This window comes from Hippocampus bargibanti, linkage group LG20, assembly GCF_051943395.1.
Source record: "Hippocampus bargibanti isolate YZ-2025 linkage group LG20, ASM5194339v1, whole genome shotgun sequence".
Lineage (NCBI taxonomy): Eukaryota > Metazoa > Chordata > Actinopteri > Syngnathiformes > Syngnathidae > Hippocampus > Hippocampus bargibanti.
In genome coordinates, this window is record NC_142753.1 from 11,387,314 (window position 1) to 11,408,899 (window position 21,586).

Here is a 21,586-nt window from a genome sequence, read left to right on the forward strand (position 1 = left end):
CGCTGTCCATTCCACTCTTGACATTTCTACCTCCTTCTTCAAATCACAACTGTTTGTCCCATATCTTTCCCAGTCACCATGGTAACCGTATCGGTCACATGACACGAATGCATGACAGCCCAGTAGGAATTCCGCACCTTGGCCTGCCCAAACGCTAACAAACCCGGCGGATGTCTGTTAGTAGCGCACGCGTGTTTTCCTAGTTAGGACAAACAAACAAACAAACAGACGCTGACGTCAAAATGGACATAAAAAGGGCTTCCTCCGCTAGCGAATCAAGTTGACGTCATTCTTGCCAAATGTGCTTTTGAGGGGATAAAGTGCTAAAATTAGAACAGGGGGGGGGGGGAAATGACTCAGAATAGCTGAAGTTTAACTACAAGTGACTCAGTGACGAGTCACACAAGTTAAACGCAATAATCAGTATCAATATCATGCCATATTTATTTGACGGAATTGGGTAGAGAGGAAGACAACCATTGATACTTTGATACTTTGGGAGAAAAACACGATGTGGTTTGATGAATCGTCATCCAATTAAACGTGCAGACAGTAGCGGGTGACAAGTATTGAGCGAGGGTCCTCAAACTAAAACCCACCCGAGGCCGGCTGTCCCATTTGGGAGATGGGGTCAGGGGGGGGGGGGTGCGGAGGAAGTGCCCGACGTTGGGGAAGTGAGGCGGAAGCACCACCTGAGGCCTATTGATCGGCGTCTGACGCTTAAAATGGAGCGGGATGACATTGTGATTGAATGCTTTTTTTTTTCAGGATAAAAAAAATGGTGCTTATTGAAGTGAAAATAAAAGTAGAAATAACAATTAAAATAGAAATAAAAATGAAGATAAAATAAAACTAAAAATAAAAGTAGAAATAACAATTAAAATTAAAATAGAATTAACTAGAAAGAAATAAAAAATAAATGAAAATAAAAATGAAGATAAAAATAAAAGTAGAAATAATTAAAATTAAAATGAAAAATAACAATAAAATAGAAATAAAAATTAAAATACATGAAAAAAAATACAATAAAATAGACCTGAGAAAAAAATGTGTGCTTATTGCCTAATAAAATGACAATTAAAATGAAGATTAAAATACAAATAAAAGTCGAAATAAAAATTAAAATTAAAATGAAGAACAACAATATACTAGAAATAACAATAAAAATAATTGAAAATAAAAATGAAGCTAAAAATAAAAGTAGAAATAACAATTAAAATAAAAATACAAAAATTGAAATAAAATAGACCTGCTAAAAACATGTGCTTATTGCCTAATAAAAATGTAAAAAATACAAAATAAAAATAAAAATGAAGATAAAAATAAAAATAGAAAAATAAAATGAAAACGGAAAATAGCAAAAAAATAGAAATAAAAATAAAAATGAAGATAAAAATAAAAGGAGAAATAACAATTAAAATTAAAATAATAAAATTGAAATAAAATAGACCTGAGAAAAAAATGTCCTTTTATTGCCTAATAAAAATGAAATAAATACAAAATAAAAATAAAAATGGAAATAAAAAAGATCAAAATAGAAATATAGAAATAACAATTAACATTAAAAAAATAGAAATAAAATACAAGTAGAAGTAGAAATAGAAATTGAAGCAAAAATTAAAATAAACGCATAGATAAATAAAATAAATACACTCCTCTTTCTGCCCCCACCACCACCACAGAAATAGTTCAGCCTTGTTCCCGTCCATCATTTATCTTCAATTTAGCATGATACTGTGTGACGACTCTGAGTCATCCATAATTTGCTGACATGGTGTCACATTTTTGTCCACTTCTGACAAAAAAAAAAAAAATATCGGAGACTGCGATGACGAATCTGTCGCCTCTCGTTTCAGCGAGTATATTGATTGTGAAATGGAAGGTTTTGCAACCGATATGAATCAAAGGTGACAGGCAGGAGTCAAGTCAAATATATAAAAAAAACATCATCTCCCTCTGGATTTTTTTTAATTTTCTAACCTAAAAATATTTCACACGTTTTCTTGCCTTTCTTCTAAAACATCACCAAACCAAAGACACAGCTACGCTCTCAAGACAACAATCTAGCATTTTTTTCTGCTCTGGGAGGGGGGGGGGGGGGCATCTTCCACCATCTGTGCAGACAGTCTCAAACAAATCGGGAAAATAAGGGCACAGGCATAAAAAAAAAATGTTTTGTCTCAGAGATAAGCCATTGTTTTCTTTACGAGAAATGTGAGAAGAACGGAGTATTACGGAGAGAATAGTGAAGGTGGGACAATGTATTTATTGTGTATGTCGTATCGGTTATCTTCTTTAAAAAAAATGCCTCGTTCAAACATACAATAACACTGCTGTAGCTATAAATACAGCATGTATTTTTGTATACAGTAGCTTCTTTATTGCAATATGATATCACAAATAAGTCTATTGTATCGTTTTAAAGGACAACCGACGTCTCCGGACAAGTTGTGTCCGTAATTTGTAAAATGGCTTCAAATGACTTCTACTAGATGTGCAAAATGTGTCCACTCCAGTGCCAGGGTTTTTGTCATTTTCACTCAAATTGGAGGACCCACAGAATATTGAGTTTTAGGACTATATCGCCATTCAATTCAGCGTAAGAAACCTTCGAGTCTCTTCTTTCAATCAGGAAAAAAAAAAAAGAGTTAAACCCTAAGTCATATGGGTCTTGAGTTATCTGGGCTTGAAATGGGGGCGTCTGTACAAAATAGAACCCTCTTCTGGCTCATTTTGGTGCAACATGACGTTTTCAGACCAAACAAGTACAGCAAAATATATTGATGTGATGGAATGTGTCCTTTTTTTTTTCGGTCAGGGGCGTTCCTTCAGTGACGTCACGGACGTAAAATATAGCTATATGCGGTGGAGTCTTTTTAAAATATGCTCAGTAGAAATCATTTGAAGCCATTTTACAAATTATGGACACAACTTGTCCGGAGACGTCAGTTGTCCTTTCAAACGAGTTATTCGGCAATTAGTTTTGCGATCTACAATGCGGACGTTGCCAAAAATGAGTTTGACACCTATGACCTACGAGATGATCCATCAACAATAACTGTCTCGTGATACCATGTTGCTAGTACAGTACGGCGGTTTCTGCCCCTGCAGGATAATATTTGATGTTTGATGAGTCGCCAGTCAATGTCAGGAAAACACGAGCATTCCTTCCTAAACGTCTGCGCTTCTCATCAACATGTGGGCGTCGTGTTATAGCGCACACCTCGAGCTAAACATGTAAACACGGATGAAGCCTGTTGTTGTCGTCATTGCCTTGGCTTTCGCAACGTCCTTGGAACGTAGCGGCGAGCGATACGAGAAACGCCACTCCTCGGAAACGCGAGAGCTGACGCCCTCAAAGCATCATGGGAGGTTGGGATGAAAGAAAGGATTGTTTCACTGCAATTGTGTGCTCGTAGAACCCACGCAAGAGTGTCGTCGCTACATTCTTACATAGTGTACATGGACGGGCCTCCGCTAAGTCCAAACTAGGCATTAGTTTTGAGCACGATCTACTTTCTGCTTATTGAAATTGAAATTGACGTTACATAACTGTCCGCCATTTTGATTCAATGTTTCCATCTTTGTTTAAAAAGTCACTTTAGTCATTTTGAATTGTGAAACATAGCAAATCGTCAGCCAAATGGCATAGTTTGGCAAAGTTCTTGTTCCACTATCAATGAAAACCAAAAAAAAAAATGTAGACTGTATTATCCAGCTTCCGATGATCCGCAACGGTTGAGTCAAAGCAGCTGGATTTTCTCATTTTGATAAAACGTTCAAAAATGGTGTTCGCAATTCCGCTATCAGGCTACGCTGTGTACTTTCTTGAACTAGAAATATATTGCTGATAATAAATAAATGTATATATAAATGAATACATACATACGTACAGACAATACATAAATTAATAAATAAAATTAATGAATAAATAAATACTTCAATAAATAAATACTTAAATAAATATAGCTAAATAAATAAATAAATAGACACATGCTAACCTGCTAACTGTTAGCTTGTCTTTTTATTACATGGTTCTTCTTTTTTTAAAGTCTATACTTAGTTTTTGTATAAATATAATTTGAGTTTATATTTCTATAAACTCAAATCAAAGCATTTTATTATTTATTTCAGACTCATTTTTTAAGGATGCGGAATTGGAATCCATTTTAGCTCAGAGTTTATCCGTCCGCCATTCAGCGATACATTAATTTAATTCTTAAATGAGGTACGTTAACATTTCAGCACACCATAATAATACCATCTCCTTCAAATGGGATACGTTAATCCAGAGAATTAAAAAAAATATCCATTTTCTGGTGACAGAATGCAAGTTGAGTCCACTGGATGGTGCTGTTCCTCATTCTCCATGTCACCATTTGACCTTTCAAGTGAGACCAGACCGGGAATGCTGTTGCTGTTTTCCAGCTAAGTGAATTCAAAAACAAATACACTGCGCTCACACTTCGATAAGCGATAGGAAAGATGCGGGAGTGAAGGGAAACATCGAAAAAAAAAAAAGGGGGGTACGCGGAGGTCCGAGGCAACAGATTAGGCAAAGCAGGGTTCTAGTGAAGAAGGGGTGGGAAAAGGGGAATTACGGGCCGGGGAGGGGGTGTGGTTATCCCTGCTGTCTGGCTCTTATATAGATAGAGAACACTCAAGTGCTGCTCCACACATCCTCTTCGACACACGCATGCACAAAGAAAGACCCTTGACCTCAACTAGCGTCATACTTTTGCTTTCGGATTAAAAAGAAAGAAGTTTTGGAGGGGGGCAAAAAGGTAAATAGACACACACACACACACACACACACACACACACATTTTCCATTGTACTAACACACACACACTCACATTTTCAATTGTTCTAAAGGCTCCAAGATGATCTGTTCTAGGAAATGGTTCATCAAATCTTTTCATTTTGTATATTAGGGATACAGTACGTGTATTAGGTTTAGGATAATGTGCTTTTAACGTTGCCATATGCTCTGTTGTAAATAAAAAGCTTTGGAAATGGAAAAATGATGCCAAATATATTTGTATTTTTTTATTTTTTGAATATTTATATTTTCTGTCATTGATTGCATCTATGTGAAAATATAGTACTTCAAAAATTCACATTTTCAGTTTAAAGATGCATGTATATTGACATGAATTCATCTCTCCTTCCACCTTTATTTTCTTCATATATATCTATATATGTGTGTGTGTGTGTGCGTGTGTGTGTGTGTGTGCGTGTGTGCGCGTGTGTGTATGCGCGTGTGTGTGTGTGTATATATATATATATATATATATATATATATATATATATATAGGTGTGTGTATATAAGTGTGTTTGTGTATATATATATATAGGTGTGTGTGTGTGTGTATATATATTTTTTTTTATATATGTGTGTGTGTGTGTATACTATATGTATGTGTGTATATATATGTGTGTGTGTATATACTATATGTATGTGTGTATATATATGTGTGTATACATGTATACATGTATAAACATATACATGTATGTGTATGTATATGTATGTATATATTCTTTAGATAAAATTCTTCCTATATTTGGTTTTGTTTTGATCAATGACCAGTTGATCAAAAATACTAATCTCAAAATGAACTCTCTATTCGTTCTGAATATTTATTTGTCCTGATTTTATTTTAGGATGAAGTACAACTATGATTTTAATAACCCAGGTGGTTTCCCCGCCCCCTGTCCAAGAGGTTACTGAGTCCACCGTGTGTGTGTGTGTGTGTGTGTGTGTGTGTGTGTGTGTGTGTGTGTGTGTGTGTGTGTGTGTGTGTGTGTGTGTGTGTGTGTGTGTGTGTGTGTGTGTGTGTGTGTGTGTGTGTGTGTGTGTCCGTCCGCGTGCGCAACTGGCCATTGTAGCTGACAGCACTACAATAGAAACGTCACCTGCGCTAAATCTCCTCCACTTCCTCAATTGAACGGATGTATTTTGCACTCATATGGCCATTTATCCACCAACGTAAGAATGTCGGACTCATTGTGCGTCCTGTACAACGTGATTCAAAGTCCATGCGTTGAGGTCAGAGGTCATCTGGAAGCACGTAAACCAGCTATAATGAAAGCTAATTGCTCTGTTACAATCAGCTCAAATACTTGAAGGAATGCATTGTACTTCCAGTCAAAAGCAGGATTTTATCTTGTAAATATATATAAAATATATAGAATATATTATCTCAAATATATTGCTCGTTTAAATACTTTAAATCAAGGGTGTCAAACTTATTTTTGTCGTAGGCCACATTATAGTTACAGGATCAGTTTTTCTGTGGGTGAGTAGCGGAAGCCACACGCGCCAGCGTTCATTCACCCGGAAGTAACTCAAAAAGATAGAAAGCTAGCTAATAGAATGCTAGATAGCTAATATGTTTCCTGACTCAATTAGCTAGCTAGCCAGCTATATAGCCAATAGATAGCTAATAGTTCGTCAATGGCATTTTGCATTGTTGGGTAACAAAGTTTCGAAAGTGTTTTTTTTTTTTTGATACAGAAGTTAGGAAAGTTAGCAATGTTGGAATCCAAATGCAACACAAACGATGCTAAATAAGGAGATTTAGGCAAATGGGCGGTAGGGGCGGAGGGCAATGCGGAAAATGCTTCTTTCCCTGGGAAGTGGCCTTCCGCCATGATGCATCACTCTTCATTTGGAGAAGTTTTCCATCCCCACGACGTTTAAACGGAGCGTCGTATTTAGCTGTTGTTTGTCTTGGCAACGTCATTTAATTCCATCTTTTATCCCTCGATGGCAGACTCATCATGAAAGTGTTCGTGTTGGGGGCGCTGCTCCTAGTGGCGGCGGAAGGAAGCGCGACGAGAAGTCAGTGGAGGAGGTCCAAGAGGGAACTGGCGGCCCCGCTCCACACGGGCGGAATTCGCGATCCGTTGGGTTCGTACTGCCAGCGGCGAGGCGGTTGCTGCCCCGGACGCGATGACCTTTGCACCGTGCCCTATTTGGACACCATTTGCTATTGCGACCTCTTCTGCAACCGCACGGTGTCCGACTGCTGCCCTGACTTTTGGGGGCACTGTTTGGGCGTGGAGCCCCCGTTCATTGGTATGTATCGTGGGGGTCGGGGGTCATGGGGGGGCTGTGCACTTTATTTCTTTTTCTAGGTGCAGCACAGTTATCCTTGTTGTTGTTGGTTTTTTTTTTCACAATTCCACACAAAATATCACATCTGGAGGATGTTTGTTCAAACAGAAATTACATTTTATATATTACAGAAACTGCCTCTTATAATACCCACTGTCACCCAATTATTATGTTTTTATTATTATTTTTTTACTATACAGTCGATACAGTGTTGTATTCAACCATATATATATATATACAGTAAAGTCTCGTTATATCGATATCGGATATATCGATAGTCCCGGTTATATCAATATTTTTTCGGACTCCCTTGAATATCGATATAACGAGACTTTATATATATATATATATATATATATATATATATATATATATATATATATATATATATACAATATATATAATTCAACCACAAATTCACACAGTCAACAACAAAAAGTAAATGCATAAATAAATATGTCCTGTACAGCAAAAAAAAAAATCCACCTGAGAACAGAAGGCTTCTTATCGCGACACAGCACGAAGGTGAAAGGTCGGGACAAAGAATGTTGCCTTGTGACGGTGTGGGTGGGGGGGGCACATAGAGGCCATTGGCCTTGCAGCTCAGGAGCTGTAAGAAAAAGCTACTTCCTTTTCTCTAATTTTTCTTGATGAGTCATCATTGGAGTTCCGACTAAAATGTTGTCAAATAGCCTTGACAAGCTCAGCGCTGCCAAACGCCCCTCGCACCTGTCGAGGAAACTTTGCTCACCTTGTAAATTCTCCCCCACGGCTCATTCCGAGACAGGCAATTGCTTCAACTTCAAGACTAATCAGTGACATTCCCCTACGAAAGAATGTTACAAACATTCCGACGGGAGATTACGGGACGGGACGACTTTGTATCCCGGCTTTTGAAGGGTTACCTGCGTGACTCCGCAGTCTCCGCTTTTAAGAGTTCTAAATTCTTCCTCCTGATTCATTCAAAAAAATACAGTGATACCTTGGCTTATGAACTTAATTCGTTCCCAGACAGAATGTGTAAGGCGAAAAGTGTGTATCCCAAAAATTAATTTCCCATAGGAAACCTTTAAAATGAGACTAATCCGTTCCCAGGTCCCCATAAAACATCATTTTCTAATTTTCTAAGCCTTAAAACTACACAAAATATACCTTATTTTCTGTATAATAAATGTGCTATGGTATTATAATTAAAGAAATAAACAGTACTGTATAATAAAGTCATTTTATTGACCTTTGTGATGGTCATTGATGGCTTGGAGTGGAGTGGTCGGTTTCCTCAGCATTAAACACTTGATGAGAAACGTAACCTTCTTCGTTCACCATCTTGAGAAATGATCCCTTGTAGGTGCGATAATTTTATCTAGTTCCTCATCAATTGTGTTCTGTTTAGCTGGCTTGATAGCTTTTTGCATCAAGTGTACAGATGGCTTGCGCGAGTTGTTTGTGGATGTTACCTGTGTTTGTTTATTTATTTATAAAACGAACCAATGCATTCGATATGTTGTTTTCTGAGTTTGATGCGGTTTTAGTCAGATATTCGCCGATGGAATCAGTTCTTTTGCAAGCGCAAGTAAGAAGCCGGAAGAGAAGCAAACAGCACATTCCTTCACTGGATTACCGGAGCTCAGTGCTCCTTAACCTTCCTCTCGGCCTGAAAACAATACTTACACATCAAACTATTGTGATAGCAAAGTTTGTGTCTCTAGATTTCACCGATGAAGGTTTTTTCTCTCTTCTTCTTTCAGGGTCGTGTGAAAGAAACGGCAACAAGTTTCTTTCAGGACAAACATACAAGGACAACTGCAACTTGTGGTATGTAAAAAAATACAAAATAAAATGTACCCTTCACTTCTTTCAACATAAACGTTATCTGTTATTGACCCTTTCCCAACTTAGACGCCTCTCAAGGCAACTTGGAGGGAATTCAAACAAGAAAGATCCAGAGAAGTAAGAATAGAAGTTGATGGATAACGACAGACGAGCAAACACAGACGCCCGGATGCTAAAAATAGTGTGAAAAACGTCATGTACGTTGTGGAACCACAAAGGCGCCTTGTTCGTGTTCTGCCAAAAATCGACACAACTCCGACTTACTCTCGCCATCATTTCCCAAAGGCGTATCCTCCCATGCCGCGTCAATCACAACAGCCAGGGAGGAAGACTTGGCGCCCGCCGCTACTTCCTCATTAGCGGCTTTTGAGGCCATGCCAGTGCTTATCGGGGCCTTCCGCGCTGATTTAGATTTATTTCAGCCAATTTTTTTATCGAGTCAGTATATTTATCATTCCATCCTGTGAGTAACAAATGACAAACAAGGAGAGGAGAAAAATATGGCTCAGATTTTTCGTTATAGTTCAGCCAATTGGGGCAGTTAAGATGGCGCCCTCTGAAGTCTGCCTAGCAACAAGTATTCAAACTTAAAAATAATAATACGTTTAATTTAAAGCGGCTTTCAGAACACACAAGATCACTTTACAATTAAATGAACAATACACAGACCAATAAAACCACAAATAAATGATAAATAATAAAATAGCTGATTAAACTAAACCGTGAAACAGTGGCTATAAATTGCAAGCGAGTAGCGACAGCCAAAACGTGCCAGCGTACGCTCGACTCGGAAGTCTACATTGTATTATTTTAATATTATTATTTAATATGTACTCTAGCAAAAAACCTTCTAATGCCAATTGTGGTTTTTCTATTTATTTGAGAGCAGTTGAATTAACTGATGAATTCTGCCTGGCAACAAATGATGTCACCAAGAAATAATAATAATGATACTAATAATGATGATAATGATAATGATTATGATAATTATTATTAACAAGGTAAATTGTAATTTTTTTGCATTTTGTTTTGGATATTTTCTAGCACATGTGGCACCACTGGACGTTGGGAGTGTGAACAGAACGCCTGTCTGATGGACGGCAATATGATCCAGTCTGTCAACAGAGGGAATTATGGGTAAGACAGTGTGTACAGTACGTTTGGTGCTATTTTTATGGGGATGGTGTGTTGTGTTATATTGATGGAGAATAAGAAGTTATCCTATTTCAAAGTTTCATGCTGTTATATGCTTAGTCAACATGTGTGACTCGAATACACAATTGAAGCACAGACAACCTGGGGTCAATCTGAGGTCAACAGACACAGCAAGTTAAAATGTCATCTTCATCTAGGAGGATCAAGAATTTAGGACTTGGGAAAACTCCTTTATCACCGAAGCAATTTACGACTTGAAACTCCTTCACAGGAAGAGCTCGTTAGCCAGGTTACAAATGTATCAGTTCATAGAAGAGACAATGTTTTATTGCTTAGAGCTGTTCGTGCTTAGAACTCAAGAGGTGTGGTATTCTAATCAAGAAAACTATGTTTTACTAATGTATCACTTTAATGTGCATATCCTCTCAATAAATAGCTTGGCAGAGGGCTGCAGAATTCAGGCATCTGTCATGAATAGCTACGTCTCCTGCCGGCAGTAAAAAAGACAATCTTTCTGGGTTCGAGTCTTTGTCCTCAAAGTCCGATCGAACATCTCTGACATATCTCTAGATATTTTTTTTTTAAATAAAGCGTCATGGCTCATCAACGCTTGGTTAATACGCTTGCGTCGTACACGGTGGGACCTAATCTTGTGGCTTTAACCAGGTGGAGGGCCGCTAACTACACCCAGTTATACGGCATGACGCTAGACGAAGGCATCCGCTACCGACTGGGCACGCAGAGACCTTCCAAAACCACGCTGAACATGAACGAGATCCAGGTGAGCGACAATCACGTCAGAGGATTTTGTAACTGAGATCAAAACGTCATCAAGCTAGCAGGTCGCGGTGCATTACGTAAGCTCCTGATTAAAACACGGAATGGATGGTCTGTGACTTTGCTCCAGCGCACCCACCCCCATTATACCCCGCCTCCTTCTAAGCAGCATTCCATTCCGCCTTCTTCCGTTTTCAAATCACCGCAACGCCCCCTCCTCACGTTTTTGTCATCGTTAACGTGCCGCTACCTGCACTAGTGTCGCCATCAAAACTGTTTGCGAAAGACCGCTTAACCCAATCCAAGTCGCTTGGTAATAAAGACGTCTGTGTAAGCTCTCAGTCGTACAGGAGTGGTCCATCGATGAAAAGGTTTCTTCAGCCGTCATCTGTACTTCCTTGAAGGTGTCGGACGTTTCGCTTCTTATCGGCAGTAGATATGCACCGAAAAGCTAGCAACCACTCATTTGACGACAATGAGGATAAAATCTAAAAAAGTAGATGGTTTGAAAGGGGAGTAAAAGAAGCTATTTTCATAAAACAGCAAAATCCTTCACTGAATCGCTATGGTGCGGTGAGGTTCAATTTGGATCGCTCGTACAACAGACTTCTTGGGCAACATAGGCTTAGTTATGCTGATGAGGTGATACCTGGGCAAATGGGGAAAATAGGCCAGTCGTAGACCTCATACCTCATACTCAGGACAATAGAAGTAATCAGTGTAGCCGCAGGAAGTAGTCCTCTGCTCCTCCCAACCTGAGAGCAGGGACCAATCATAGCAGAGTCTGGCACCCCCACGTTTGGACAGTACGGATATAAATAGGGCCGAAACTCCCAGCAAAAGACTTTAGTTCGCTGACGAAGCATCTTGGATAAGTAGCGAAAGGTGCGAGACCTTCAAAGAAGTACAGATGACGGCTGAAGAAACCTTTTCATTGGTGATAAAGAACATTTGTCTTTCCCTTTTCTCAGATGAACATGGATCCCGTAGGCGACATCTTGCCCGATAGTTTCAACTCGGCTGACAAGTGGCCCGGCAAGATCCACGAACCTCTGGACCAAGGCAACTGCGCCGCATCCTGGGCCTTCTCAACAGCAGGTAGCTTCAAACAAAAACAGATATTCCACCCCTCAGAAAGATGGCAGATATCTCCAAATTATTTTCTTTCTTTAGCCGTGGCATCAGACCGAATCTCCATCCAGTCCATGGGTCACATGACCCCTCAGCTATCTCCGCAGAACCTCATTTCCTGCGATACCAGGAACCAGGGCGGCTGCGCCGGGGGCCGCCTGGATGGAGCTTGGTGGTATCTCCGCCGTAGAGGGTAAGTACTGAGCCATGCCTCCCCAAATAATGCAGATACTGACCAGTTGCAGAACAGAAATTAGATCCAAAAAACAGTTTTTGGAGGGACATGATGCTGGTGTTAGCCTGTTACCCTAAATGCTAACGCTGATTCATGCTAAATTCGTACTTATTTCAGTCATTTAAAAACACTGACACATAAGCTGTCTTCAGCCATCATCTGTACTTCTTTGAAGGTGTCGGACGTTTCTGGTATCACCTCATCGGCATAACTAAGCCTTTGTTGCCTAAGCAGTCTGTTATACGAACGATCCAAATTAAACCTCACCCCACCATTGCGGTTTAGTGAAAGATTTTGCTGTTTGATGAAAATAGGCCAGTCGTAGACCTCATACTCATGCAGGACAATAGAAGTAATCAGTGGAGGCGCAGGGAGTAGTCCTCTGCTTCCCCCCAACCTGAGAGCAGGGACCAATCATAGCAAAGCCATGTCTGGACAGTAGGGATATATATATATATAGGGCCTAAACTACCAGTAAGACTTTAGTTCGCTGACGAAGCATCTTGAATAAGAAGCGAAACGTCCGACACCTTCAAGGAAGTACAGAAGACGGCTGAAGAAACCTTTTCATCGATGGACCACTCCTGTACGACTGAGAGCTTAGACAGACGTACTGACACACTAACATCATTTTCACCAAGCTAAGCAATGATTTCCGTGACATCTGTCAAATAAATAACACTACTTTATTTGTTTGCTAGCTAGCTCGCCAAAATGCTAAGCTAACAAGCGACATGTACTGGTCTGTTACAAAAGGTGAATTCCGTTCAAATTTTGAATGGCAATGACTGTTTTTTGTTATTTCAGAGTGGTGACAGAAGATTGCTACCCGTACGCGCCGCCGCAACACACGGTGGCTCGCTGCATGATGCAAAGCCGTTCGGTGGGCCGCGGAAAGAGACAGGCCACGCAGCGTTGCCCCAACGCGCATCACGACCAGCACAACGACATCTACCAGTCCACGCCGCCTTACAGGCTCTCGGCCAACGTAAGCACAGCGCCGTGTCAAATCCATCACGCGTCCAATCGTGTGGAAAAGGAGAGCACTTTGCTTCCTTGTTTGGGCAAAGCATCACTTTGTGTTAGCTTGCATTGACTCGGCGATGCTAAACGACAGCTGATGCTTCCTTCGGTCATCCGAGATCGCATGTGAAGTCAATAAATCAGGCATTAAGGACGAGGGGGGTGGGACGGGCCACGATCAATGTTGCTTTTCAACTCTTAGTGCACTCGAGGGACGTAACGATCTCTCCATTTGTGTTGTCTCTTGTTAGGAAAAGGAGATTATGAAGGAGATTATGGATAATGGCCCCGTGCAAGGTAGGGCCATGTTTTCTCATTTATTTCTTTTTGTGTCCATTGGGAGATATTTCAGACGAATATAAATAAAAGATTGCCTTTACTGCCGGCAGGAGATGCAGCCATTCATGACAGACGGCTGAATTCTGCAGCCATCTGCCAAGTTATTTATTGAGAGTGTATGCAAATTAAAGTGATACATTAGTAAAACATAGTTTTCTTGATTAGAATACCACGCCGCTGGGCGTTCTAAGCATGAACAGCTGTAAGCAATAAAACATTGTCTCTTCATGAACTCATACATTTGTAACCTGGCTAATGAGCTCTTCCTGCGAAGGAGTTTCAAGTCGTAAACTACTTCGGTGATGAAGGAGTTTCCCAAGTTCTAAATTCTGTCCAAGGCCAGATCTCCTAGATGATGATGTCAGTTTAACTTGCTGTGTCTGTTGACCTCAGATTGACCCCAGGTTGTCTGTGCTTCAATTGTGTATTCGAGTTACAAGTGTCGACTAAGCATATCACCGCTTTTAAATATGATAACTTGTTCATTGTCCATCACTTATGACAATAAAATCTTTTGTGATACATTTGCCGCAGCCATCATGGAGGTCCACGAGGACTTCTTTGTGTACAAGAGCGGCATCTACAAGCACACCGACGTCAATTTCCCCAAGCCGCCTCACCACCGCAAGCACGGCACGCACTCGGTCAGGATCACGGGGTATGTAAATGCGGCTCACGGGAAACACCAATCCGGGTTGAAGACCCTCCCCCATCCCTCCTCTCGCCGGTTCCCGTCTCCCTCCCCCATTGTCGAGCGTAGACCGCAACTCTGTCGGGGTCTGCCACACCTGGCTTACCTGACTCGCGTCTCAGTCATCACTGGGCGGATGAACGTCTGCCACTCAGGAATGCCTTTTTTTTTTTACCCCCCCCCCCCCCTTCACCGCATTCGAGACAAAACACAGTCAAAAACGGTGAGACTATCTCCAGACAATCAGCCCCTTTGCGGGGGACGTGGGGGGGGGGGGGGGTCTCTTTTTCATGGAATGCGTGCGGGAGGTTTCGACTTGTAAAATGTCAGGAGCGCCACTTTTCCTTGTGAAATATTTCGTTTGGTGTCGATGACACGTTACTCAATTAGGAAAATAGAGGGATTCTTCCTAATGGGTTCTTTTAATGAGGCGAAGGAATGTGCTCGGCCCTAACACCCCCCCCCCCCCCTCCGGTCACACACACACACACACACACACACAAAAAAAAAAATCATTCTCCGGTGCTCAAACCCATCGGGCCAATTCATCCAATCACACGCTTGATGAAAAATCATTATGAGAATAAAAAAAAAAAACTCCAAGAAGCGCAATTCATCTCTTTGAAATGTTTGTGTGAATTCACATCCATTTTATTTTGTCATGTGCTTGCACAAAAGAAAATGGTTTGGATTTTATTAACTAATTAATTAATTTATTTTTTTATTTATCTAATCATCTATTCATGTATTTATTTTAATGTGTTTATTTATTCATGTATCATATTTATTTATTTATATTGATTTAGTTATTTATTTTGTTATTGAGTTATTTAAATTTGTTTTTATTCATTTATTTATTTACTTATTTATTTATTTATTCATTTGTGTTTTTATTTATTTATTCACTTAAATTTATTTAGTTATTTATTTTGTTATTGAATTATTTAAATTTATTTATTTACTTATATTGATTGAGTTATTTATTTCGTTATTGAATTATATAAATTTGTTATGTATTTATTGATATATTTGTTCATTTATATATTTATTTATCTGTTTTTATTTGTGTGTTTTTATTTATTTGTTTACTTATATTAGTTATTACTTTTGTTATTGAATTCTTTAAATTTGTTATTTATTTATTTACAGGCTAGAAAAACACAATTACATGGATTCAATTCTTACATACCCTTTTTTTCTAGCGCGGAACATTAGCATTTCATCTCATTCCCGTTACAGCGTATCAATTTTCCCATCGATCGAACATGACGACGTTATTCGCGGCAGAAGCCATAGAAAGTCATTTCGGGGGTACCCCCCGAGTGTTTTGATAAGGGGGCGCGTCCCTTTAAGCCGGCATCCTGGGAAAGTTTGCGGAACAAGCATTGAGCTCCACTGTGGTGGAAAGGGCATTGTCTGTCTTCATCGTGCTGATCATGAACGCATCGGGCAGAAGATCGGGGGGGGGGGGGGGGGGGTCGCTCCACCCGCAAAAAAAGAGGTCAGGATTGGGTCAACGGGGTCAATCGAGTTTTTACACGCGAGCTGATTTGGCATCCAGCGTTTTCTAAATGGATTCAAACAAAATGGCAGAACGTTTAATTTGGGATTGGGAGAAATTAATGTGTAATTTAATGTTTTAATCGGCGATTTCTGAAGATCAGTTTCTGCATTCCCAGCTGGGAACATTGTTGATAAATCCCAAAATCCTGACTGACAGGCGACGATGTCGGAATCTATCCGGTTCCTAGAATTCCTTTCCCTTCCTCTTCGGACAAAAGATAAAACGGGATCGGCTACGGAGAGTTTCTCAAGGGGGGAAACGTCTGTCTAAGTCGTACAGGAGTGGTCCATCGATGAAAAGGTTTCTTCAGCCGTCATCTGGACTTCTTCTCTTTGAGGGGGGGAGGGGGGAAAAAATGGAAAGTTCCGGCTTTCTCAAAAACAGGATGGAAATTGGCTCAGGGAGGGTCGATGTTTTGAACAAGTTGGCAGTAGCGAGACACGGTGGGAATGATGACGGCCAGTTGCCAAAATATCCCCCGCTTGCATAAACATTGGCAAGCAAGACGGACGGCGTGGTGAGACAGGTGAGGAAGGGGATTTTTTGTTGTTGTTGTTTTGAAATATTTTGGACGTCGAGCTTGCAACCCGTCCTCTACTTCCATTTTTGGACGAGGGGACGAAAGAGGGCCATGTTTGTTTTTTGAAGATCGGACGGATGACAGAAAGCTGTCGATAAATCTTCCCTTTTGGAGGAAGGTGTTGTCAAACGCTTCCTGTTCAGATGAGGAACGTTGGGATTGTTCACATTCCAGAAACCCACTAGCATTTCTTACACACACACACACACACACACACACACACACACACACACACACACACACACACACACACACACACACACACACACACACACACACACACACACACACACACACCTTCTCTGTCTCACACCCTCCGCTGTCTGTCTTTCTGTCTCTCTTTCTCTGTCTCTCTCTCATCATTCTGTTTCAGTCTAATCGGCAGTTCTGTCACGAGCGGACCCACAAAAATGCCTTTTTAGTGACCATGTTGGAATCCTGCATGCTCACATTGGGTCGATGATTGACCAGAAGTTGGGTGGCCATTTGTTTAAATTTAACAGGAAGTGAATCATTTGAGAATAAAGCAGCCATTGAGGCCAACTTTAGAGTTGCATCGTCATTCTAATTCGCCATTTTTATTCTTTTAACGAATGACATTTAAGTAGTCGAAAAATTCCATGACCGTCACTGTCTTTTCTTCTTTTTTTCCCAGTTGGGGTGAACAGCGAGACTCAAACGGCGCTCCCAGGAAGTACTGGGTAAGCTGAAGAACGTGCACTTCCTGTCATCTTCAAACAACACGCCGATCATTGATTTTTGTTGAATTTATCATCCAAGATTGCCGCCAACTCCTGGGGCAAAAACTGGGGCGAGGACGGTTACTTCCGAATCGCCCGCGGCGACAACGAATGCGAGATCGAGACCTTCGTGATCGGCGTGTGGGGCAGGGTGACCATGGAGGACATGCACGACCATCACCGTCAACACCAGCAGCGGCGCCGCCACGTTTAAAGCCCCCCACGGGAACCACAGAAGGAGCCTCAGAACCTCGTCAACCAAAGCCCTCCTAACCACCCACGCTAGCAGGTGGTAAACCACATCTAAGCTTGCTTTCATTGCCTCGGCGGACGTCTGAAGAAGCGTACGCCTGGCCCCTCAGGTACTGTTCCGGAGACCCCTAATTCCATCCCCCGCCCCTTTTTTTTAACCATTAAGCAATGTCGTGAGAGCAGTTTTGGGAGGGGAAGAAATTTGAGAAGCAAAATTTAGAAAAAAAAAAACAAAACAAGAAATAGCGACGCCCGGACCTAGCCTGTAATATGATTCCCGCGTTAGTGTTGACATTTTAGGACAATACGTTTCCAAGTACAGACGCTCCCCTACTTGCAAACATTCGAGTTACGAACAACGGTACATCCAAACATATTTGTAGTAACGTATGTAGTATTCTCTCCAGTTGTACATATCTGTATAGAGCATATATTTTATTAGATGTTTATTTTTCAGTAGAAATCAATACAGGTTACTCATATAAGCCTTAAAGGACAACCGACAACATTTTTGGTTTCCTAATTGACATCAGAAAAACGTTTTATAGCATCTAAAATACCCAAAAACACGCAGGTGGATATTTTAGTCAAATGCAAAACACCAATAAAAATGTGTATAAAATAAAAGTGTCCCAAAGCTACTCCAAAATGACCTCGGAAATGGCGAGTTTCAGAAGGGCCCGCCCCCTTCTTTGTGATGTCACGCCAGGACGTCTTTGTCTTGCTCGAAAATCAAAACAATGGCTTCAGATTCGGAGAAGATGCTTTCTTGTTATGAATATGATTCAAATAGTTCCGAAGAGGAAAGCATACATGTTTGCAATCGATTAAAGAAGTCCTTCCGTATCATTTTGAGGCGTCTGGACTCCAATGTAGCGTCCCAGAAAATGCACAAGATGGCGCCCAAGCTCCGTTGGAAATGGGCTGCTTTGCCTGCTGGGAATTTGTGTCAACTAGTATCAAATAGTAGTCTTATTGCAACACACAACGATTTACCATCGCGTTATTGATGTGTTTTCCTTCTAATTTCGCGAAGTTTTCAGAACAACCAAAGTACCCAAAATGCATTGTGTGTCGCTTTCTCGGTCAGGGGCGTTCCTGACGTGACATCACGTCAGGAATCGTCACCAACTCAAAAACAAGACTTCCTGAATATTCAGCGCGAGTCTTAAAACATAAAATCTCGCTATATGCAGTGGAATCTTTGCAAAATACGCTCAGTAGAAAATATTTGAAGTGATTTTTCAAATTATGGATGCAACTTGTCCGGAGGCGTCGATTGTCCTTTAAACATACATTCCATACCAAATATAGCACTGAAGCAACTTACAAACAAATTCATCTTACAAACGACCGTATCTTGTTTGTAAATTGGGGAGCGTCTGTACTCGCTGGAGGCGGTGGACTATCATCATTTTGTTCTCGGAAAGAAAAAAAAAACATGTTGCGTGGGCCAAAATACCTTATTGATAACGCATTGATACAAGTGATTATTGTTGCCGTGTTATTTCTAAGAATTTATTTTGCTACCGGTGTACTGTACCTGGTGTTTATATATCATGATCATTACAAACTCAACATTCATGTGGCTGATTATTAGTACGTCAATTGTTTTAGGGGAGGGGCCTCTGGAGAACGTTGATTCAAACAAAATGCTACTTTCCCAACGATGTTAGATAAATAGCAACAAGGATACTTTTGAACCGCAACTCATGAAGAAACTGACTTCATGAGGTTACGTCATGAGACACCTGACTGCCAACCAGTGATCCATTTGACCTCTCATTCCAGGAGTAAAGCTAAGTGACTATTTCCTATGCCAAATAGGGAGCCCACTTGTTGCTATTCTTCATAAGGCAACTATTTGACCTGCCAAACAGCGAGTTCACTTGCAGCTATTCTTCCCTACATGCCGCGAAGATGCTATTTGGCTTGCTAAATAGTGAACCTAATTGTAGCTGTGTTTCCTTTTACTTGTCAAATAGTGATCCCATTTTTGGCTCTTGTTCCATGAGAAAATCACTGAGCAAAATATTGAGCCCACTTTTAGCTCTCTACTCCCTGAATCGCCATCTCCCAAATATCAAGTATAAGAACTCCTTCCATAACTGGAATTAAGCAACTATTATACCTGCCAAATAGTGAGCCTAGTTACATCTCTTATTCCAAAAGCAACTATTTGACCTGCCAAATAGCGAGTTCACTTGCAGCTATTCTTCCCTACATGCCACGAATATACTATTTGGCTTGCTAAATAGTGAAACCAATTGTAGCTGTGTTTCCTTTTACTTGTCAAATAGTGATCCCACTTTTGGCTCTTGTTCCATGAGAAAATCACTGAGCAAAATATTGAGCCCACTTTTAGCTCTCTCCTCCCTGAATCGCCATCTCCCAAATATCAAGTATAAGAACTCCTTCCATAACTGGAATTAAGCAACTATTATACCTGCCAAATAGTGAGCCTAGTTACATCTCTTATTCCAAAAGCAACTATTTGACCTGCCAAATAGCGAGTTCACTTGCAGCTATTCTTCCCTACATGCCACGAATATACTATTTGGCTTGCTAAATAGTGAACCCAATTGTAGCTGTGTTTCCTTTTACTTGTCAAATAGTGATCCCACTTTTGGCTCTTGTTCCATGAGAAAATCACTGAGCAAAATAGTGAGCCCACTTTTAGCTCTCTCCTCCCTGAATCGCCATCTCCCAAATATCAAGTTCATGTGCAGGAACTCCTTCCATGACCAGAAGTAAGCAAGTATAATACATGCCAAATAGTGAGCGTAGTTACATATAGCTTATTCAAAAATAAAACCAACTCTTTGACTTGCCAAATAGTGAGGTCACTGTTGCTATTGAGCATATGCATCAACTTGATGTTGCGGGTCGCTGGGGTCGAGGGATGGGATTGAGGGGTTCGACCTCCCCCGAGCAGGGATTTCCAGCTCTCACTTGAAAGTGAGGTACGCTGTTATTATCGCTGGCCTTCAATTACGCGCCACTTCAAACACGGTAATCCTGCCTCATGATCTTTTGCGCCTTTCTTCAGATTTCAAAGACAAAACACACACACACACACACACACACACACTGTCGCCCAATTGGACAAAGTGCATCTTGTTGTTAACCTGATGGCCAAGATAGGGACTTGCTAGTCTCAACGACAACCAAAGAATGCAAACATCCACTCCACAGTAGCGTGTGTGTGTGTGTGTGTGTGTGTGTGTGTGTGTGTGTGTGTGTGTGTGTGTGTGTGTGTGTGTGTGTGTGTGTGTGTGTGTGTGTGTGTGTGTGTGTGTGTGTGTGTGTGTGTGTGTGTGTGTGTGTGTGTGTGTGTGTGTGTGTGTGTGTGTGTGTGTGTGTGTGTGTGTGTGTGTGTGAATGCCACAGTCACTCATGTGTGTCGACATTTATTTATAATAAGTTAATTAAGATACACTGTACGTTATTCCTCGTTTCTGTGCAATGTTACACTAGCTATCGGCCGTACAGTGCGCATTATTGTACATGTAAATGCGAATATCCTATTGTGCCGCACATTAAAAAAGTCTTTCCGCCAACTTTTTTGTCTCCATTGTAGTTTTTTTTCCCGGGCTTTTCTTTACTTTTGGATAAATAGGTTTCATTAATCGCAACATTTAAAGGACAACCTACAATCAAGGGGGCGGGGCCTTCTGAAACTCGGCATCTCCGAGGTCATTTTGAAGTAGTACTCATTTTTATGTGTGTTTTGTATTTGACTAAAAATATCAGCCTGCATATTTTGGCTATTTCAGATGCTATAAAACGTTTTTCTGATGTCAGTTAGGCAACAAAACAAAATGGTGTCGGTTGTCCTTTAAGTATATGTCATAAGAACTTACGAAAAATACCATTTTTGACTCCACAGTGTCTAGTTTATAACGTTTCGCCCATTTGTCGGCCCATAATCTCCTCTCATATCACATTCATTGACTTTGCTGCATCACTCCATTTTCTCGCGGGCCACAGTCTCCTTCAAAATAAAATGTTTGGTCACTCATTTGTTTCGCAGATTCACTGTAGTTTCATTTGATGATTAATGATTGGTTTTGGTAAGATTTGAAGATCCTATCATAACCTTCCAAATAAAATAAAATCAGATGTCACTCATTGGCAGAGCAACTT

At 40.5% G+C, this 21,586-nt stretch overlaps 1 protein-coding gene across 1 annotated transcript; it reads left to right on the forward strand.

Annotated features, from left to right (window-relative positions):
- Positions 1 to 4,638: 4,638 nt before the first annotated feature.
- On the forward strand, positions 4,639 to 21,000 carry tinagl1 (tubulointerstitial nephritis antigen-like 1). Its single transcript, XM_089023388.1, has 12 exons — positions 4,639 to 4,784; positions 6,777 to 7,081; positions 8,869 to 8,935; positions 9,998 to 10,090; positions 10,775 to 10,889; positions 11,857 to 11,983; positions 12,059 to 12,209; positions 13,059 to 13,239; positions 13,526 to 13,571; positions 14,148 to 14,271; positions 17,104 to 17,149; positions 17,229 to 21,000. The coding sequence occupies exons 2-12, from the start codon at positions 6,784 to 6,786 to the stop codon at positions 17,400 to 17,402; spliced, it is 1,422 nt and encodes a 473-aa protein (XP_088879514.1). The 5' UTR covers positions 4,639 to 4,784; positions 6,777 to 6,783; the 3' UTR covers positions 17,403 to 21,000.
- Positions 21,001 to 21,586: the final 586 nt, after the last annotated feature.

Bases quoted from the DNA above. Each gene is read 5' to 3' on its own strand.
- tinagl1 (XM_089023388.1), top strand. From the start codon at position 6,784: ATGAAAGTGTTCGTGTTGGGGGCGCTGCTCCTAGTGGCGGCGGAAGGA. The intron at 7,082-8,868 runs GTATGTATCGTG...TTCTTCTTTCAG, and splicing joins CGTGGAGCCCCCGTTCATTG to GGTCGTGTGAAAGAAACGGC. The intron at 13,572-14,147 runs GTAGGGCCATGT...CATTTGCCGCAG, and splicing joins GGATAATGGCCCCGTGCAAG to CCATCATGGAGGTCCACGAG.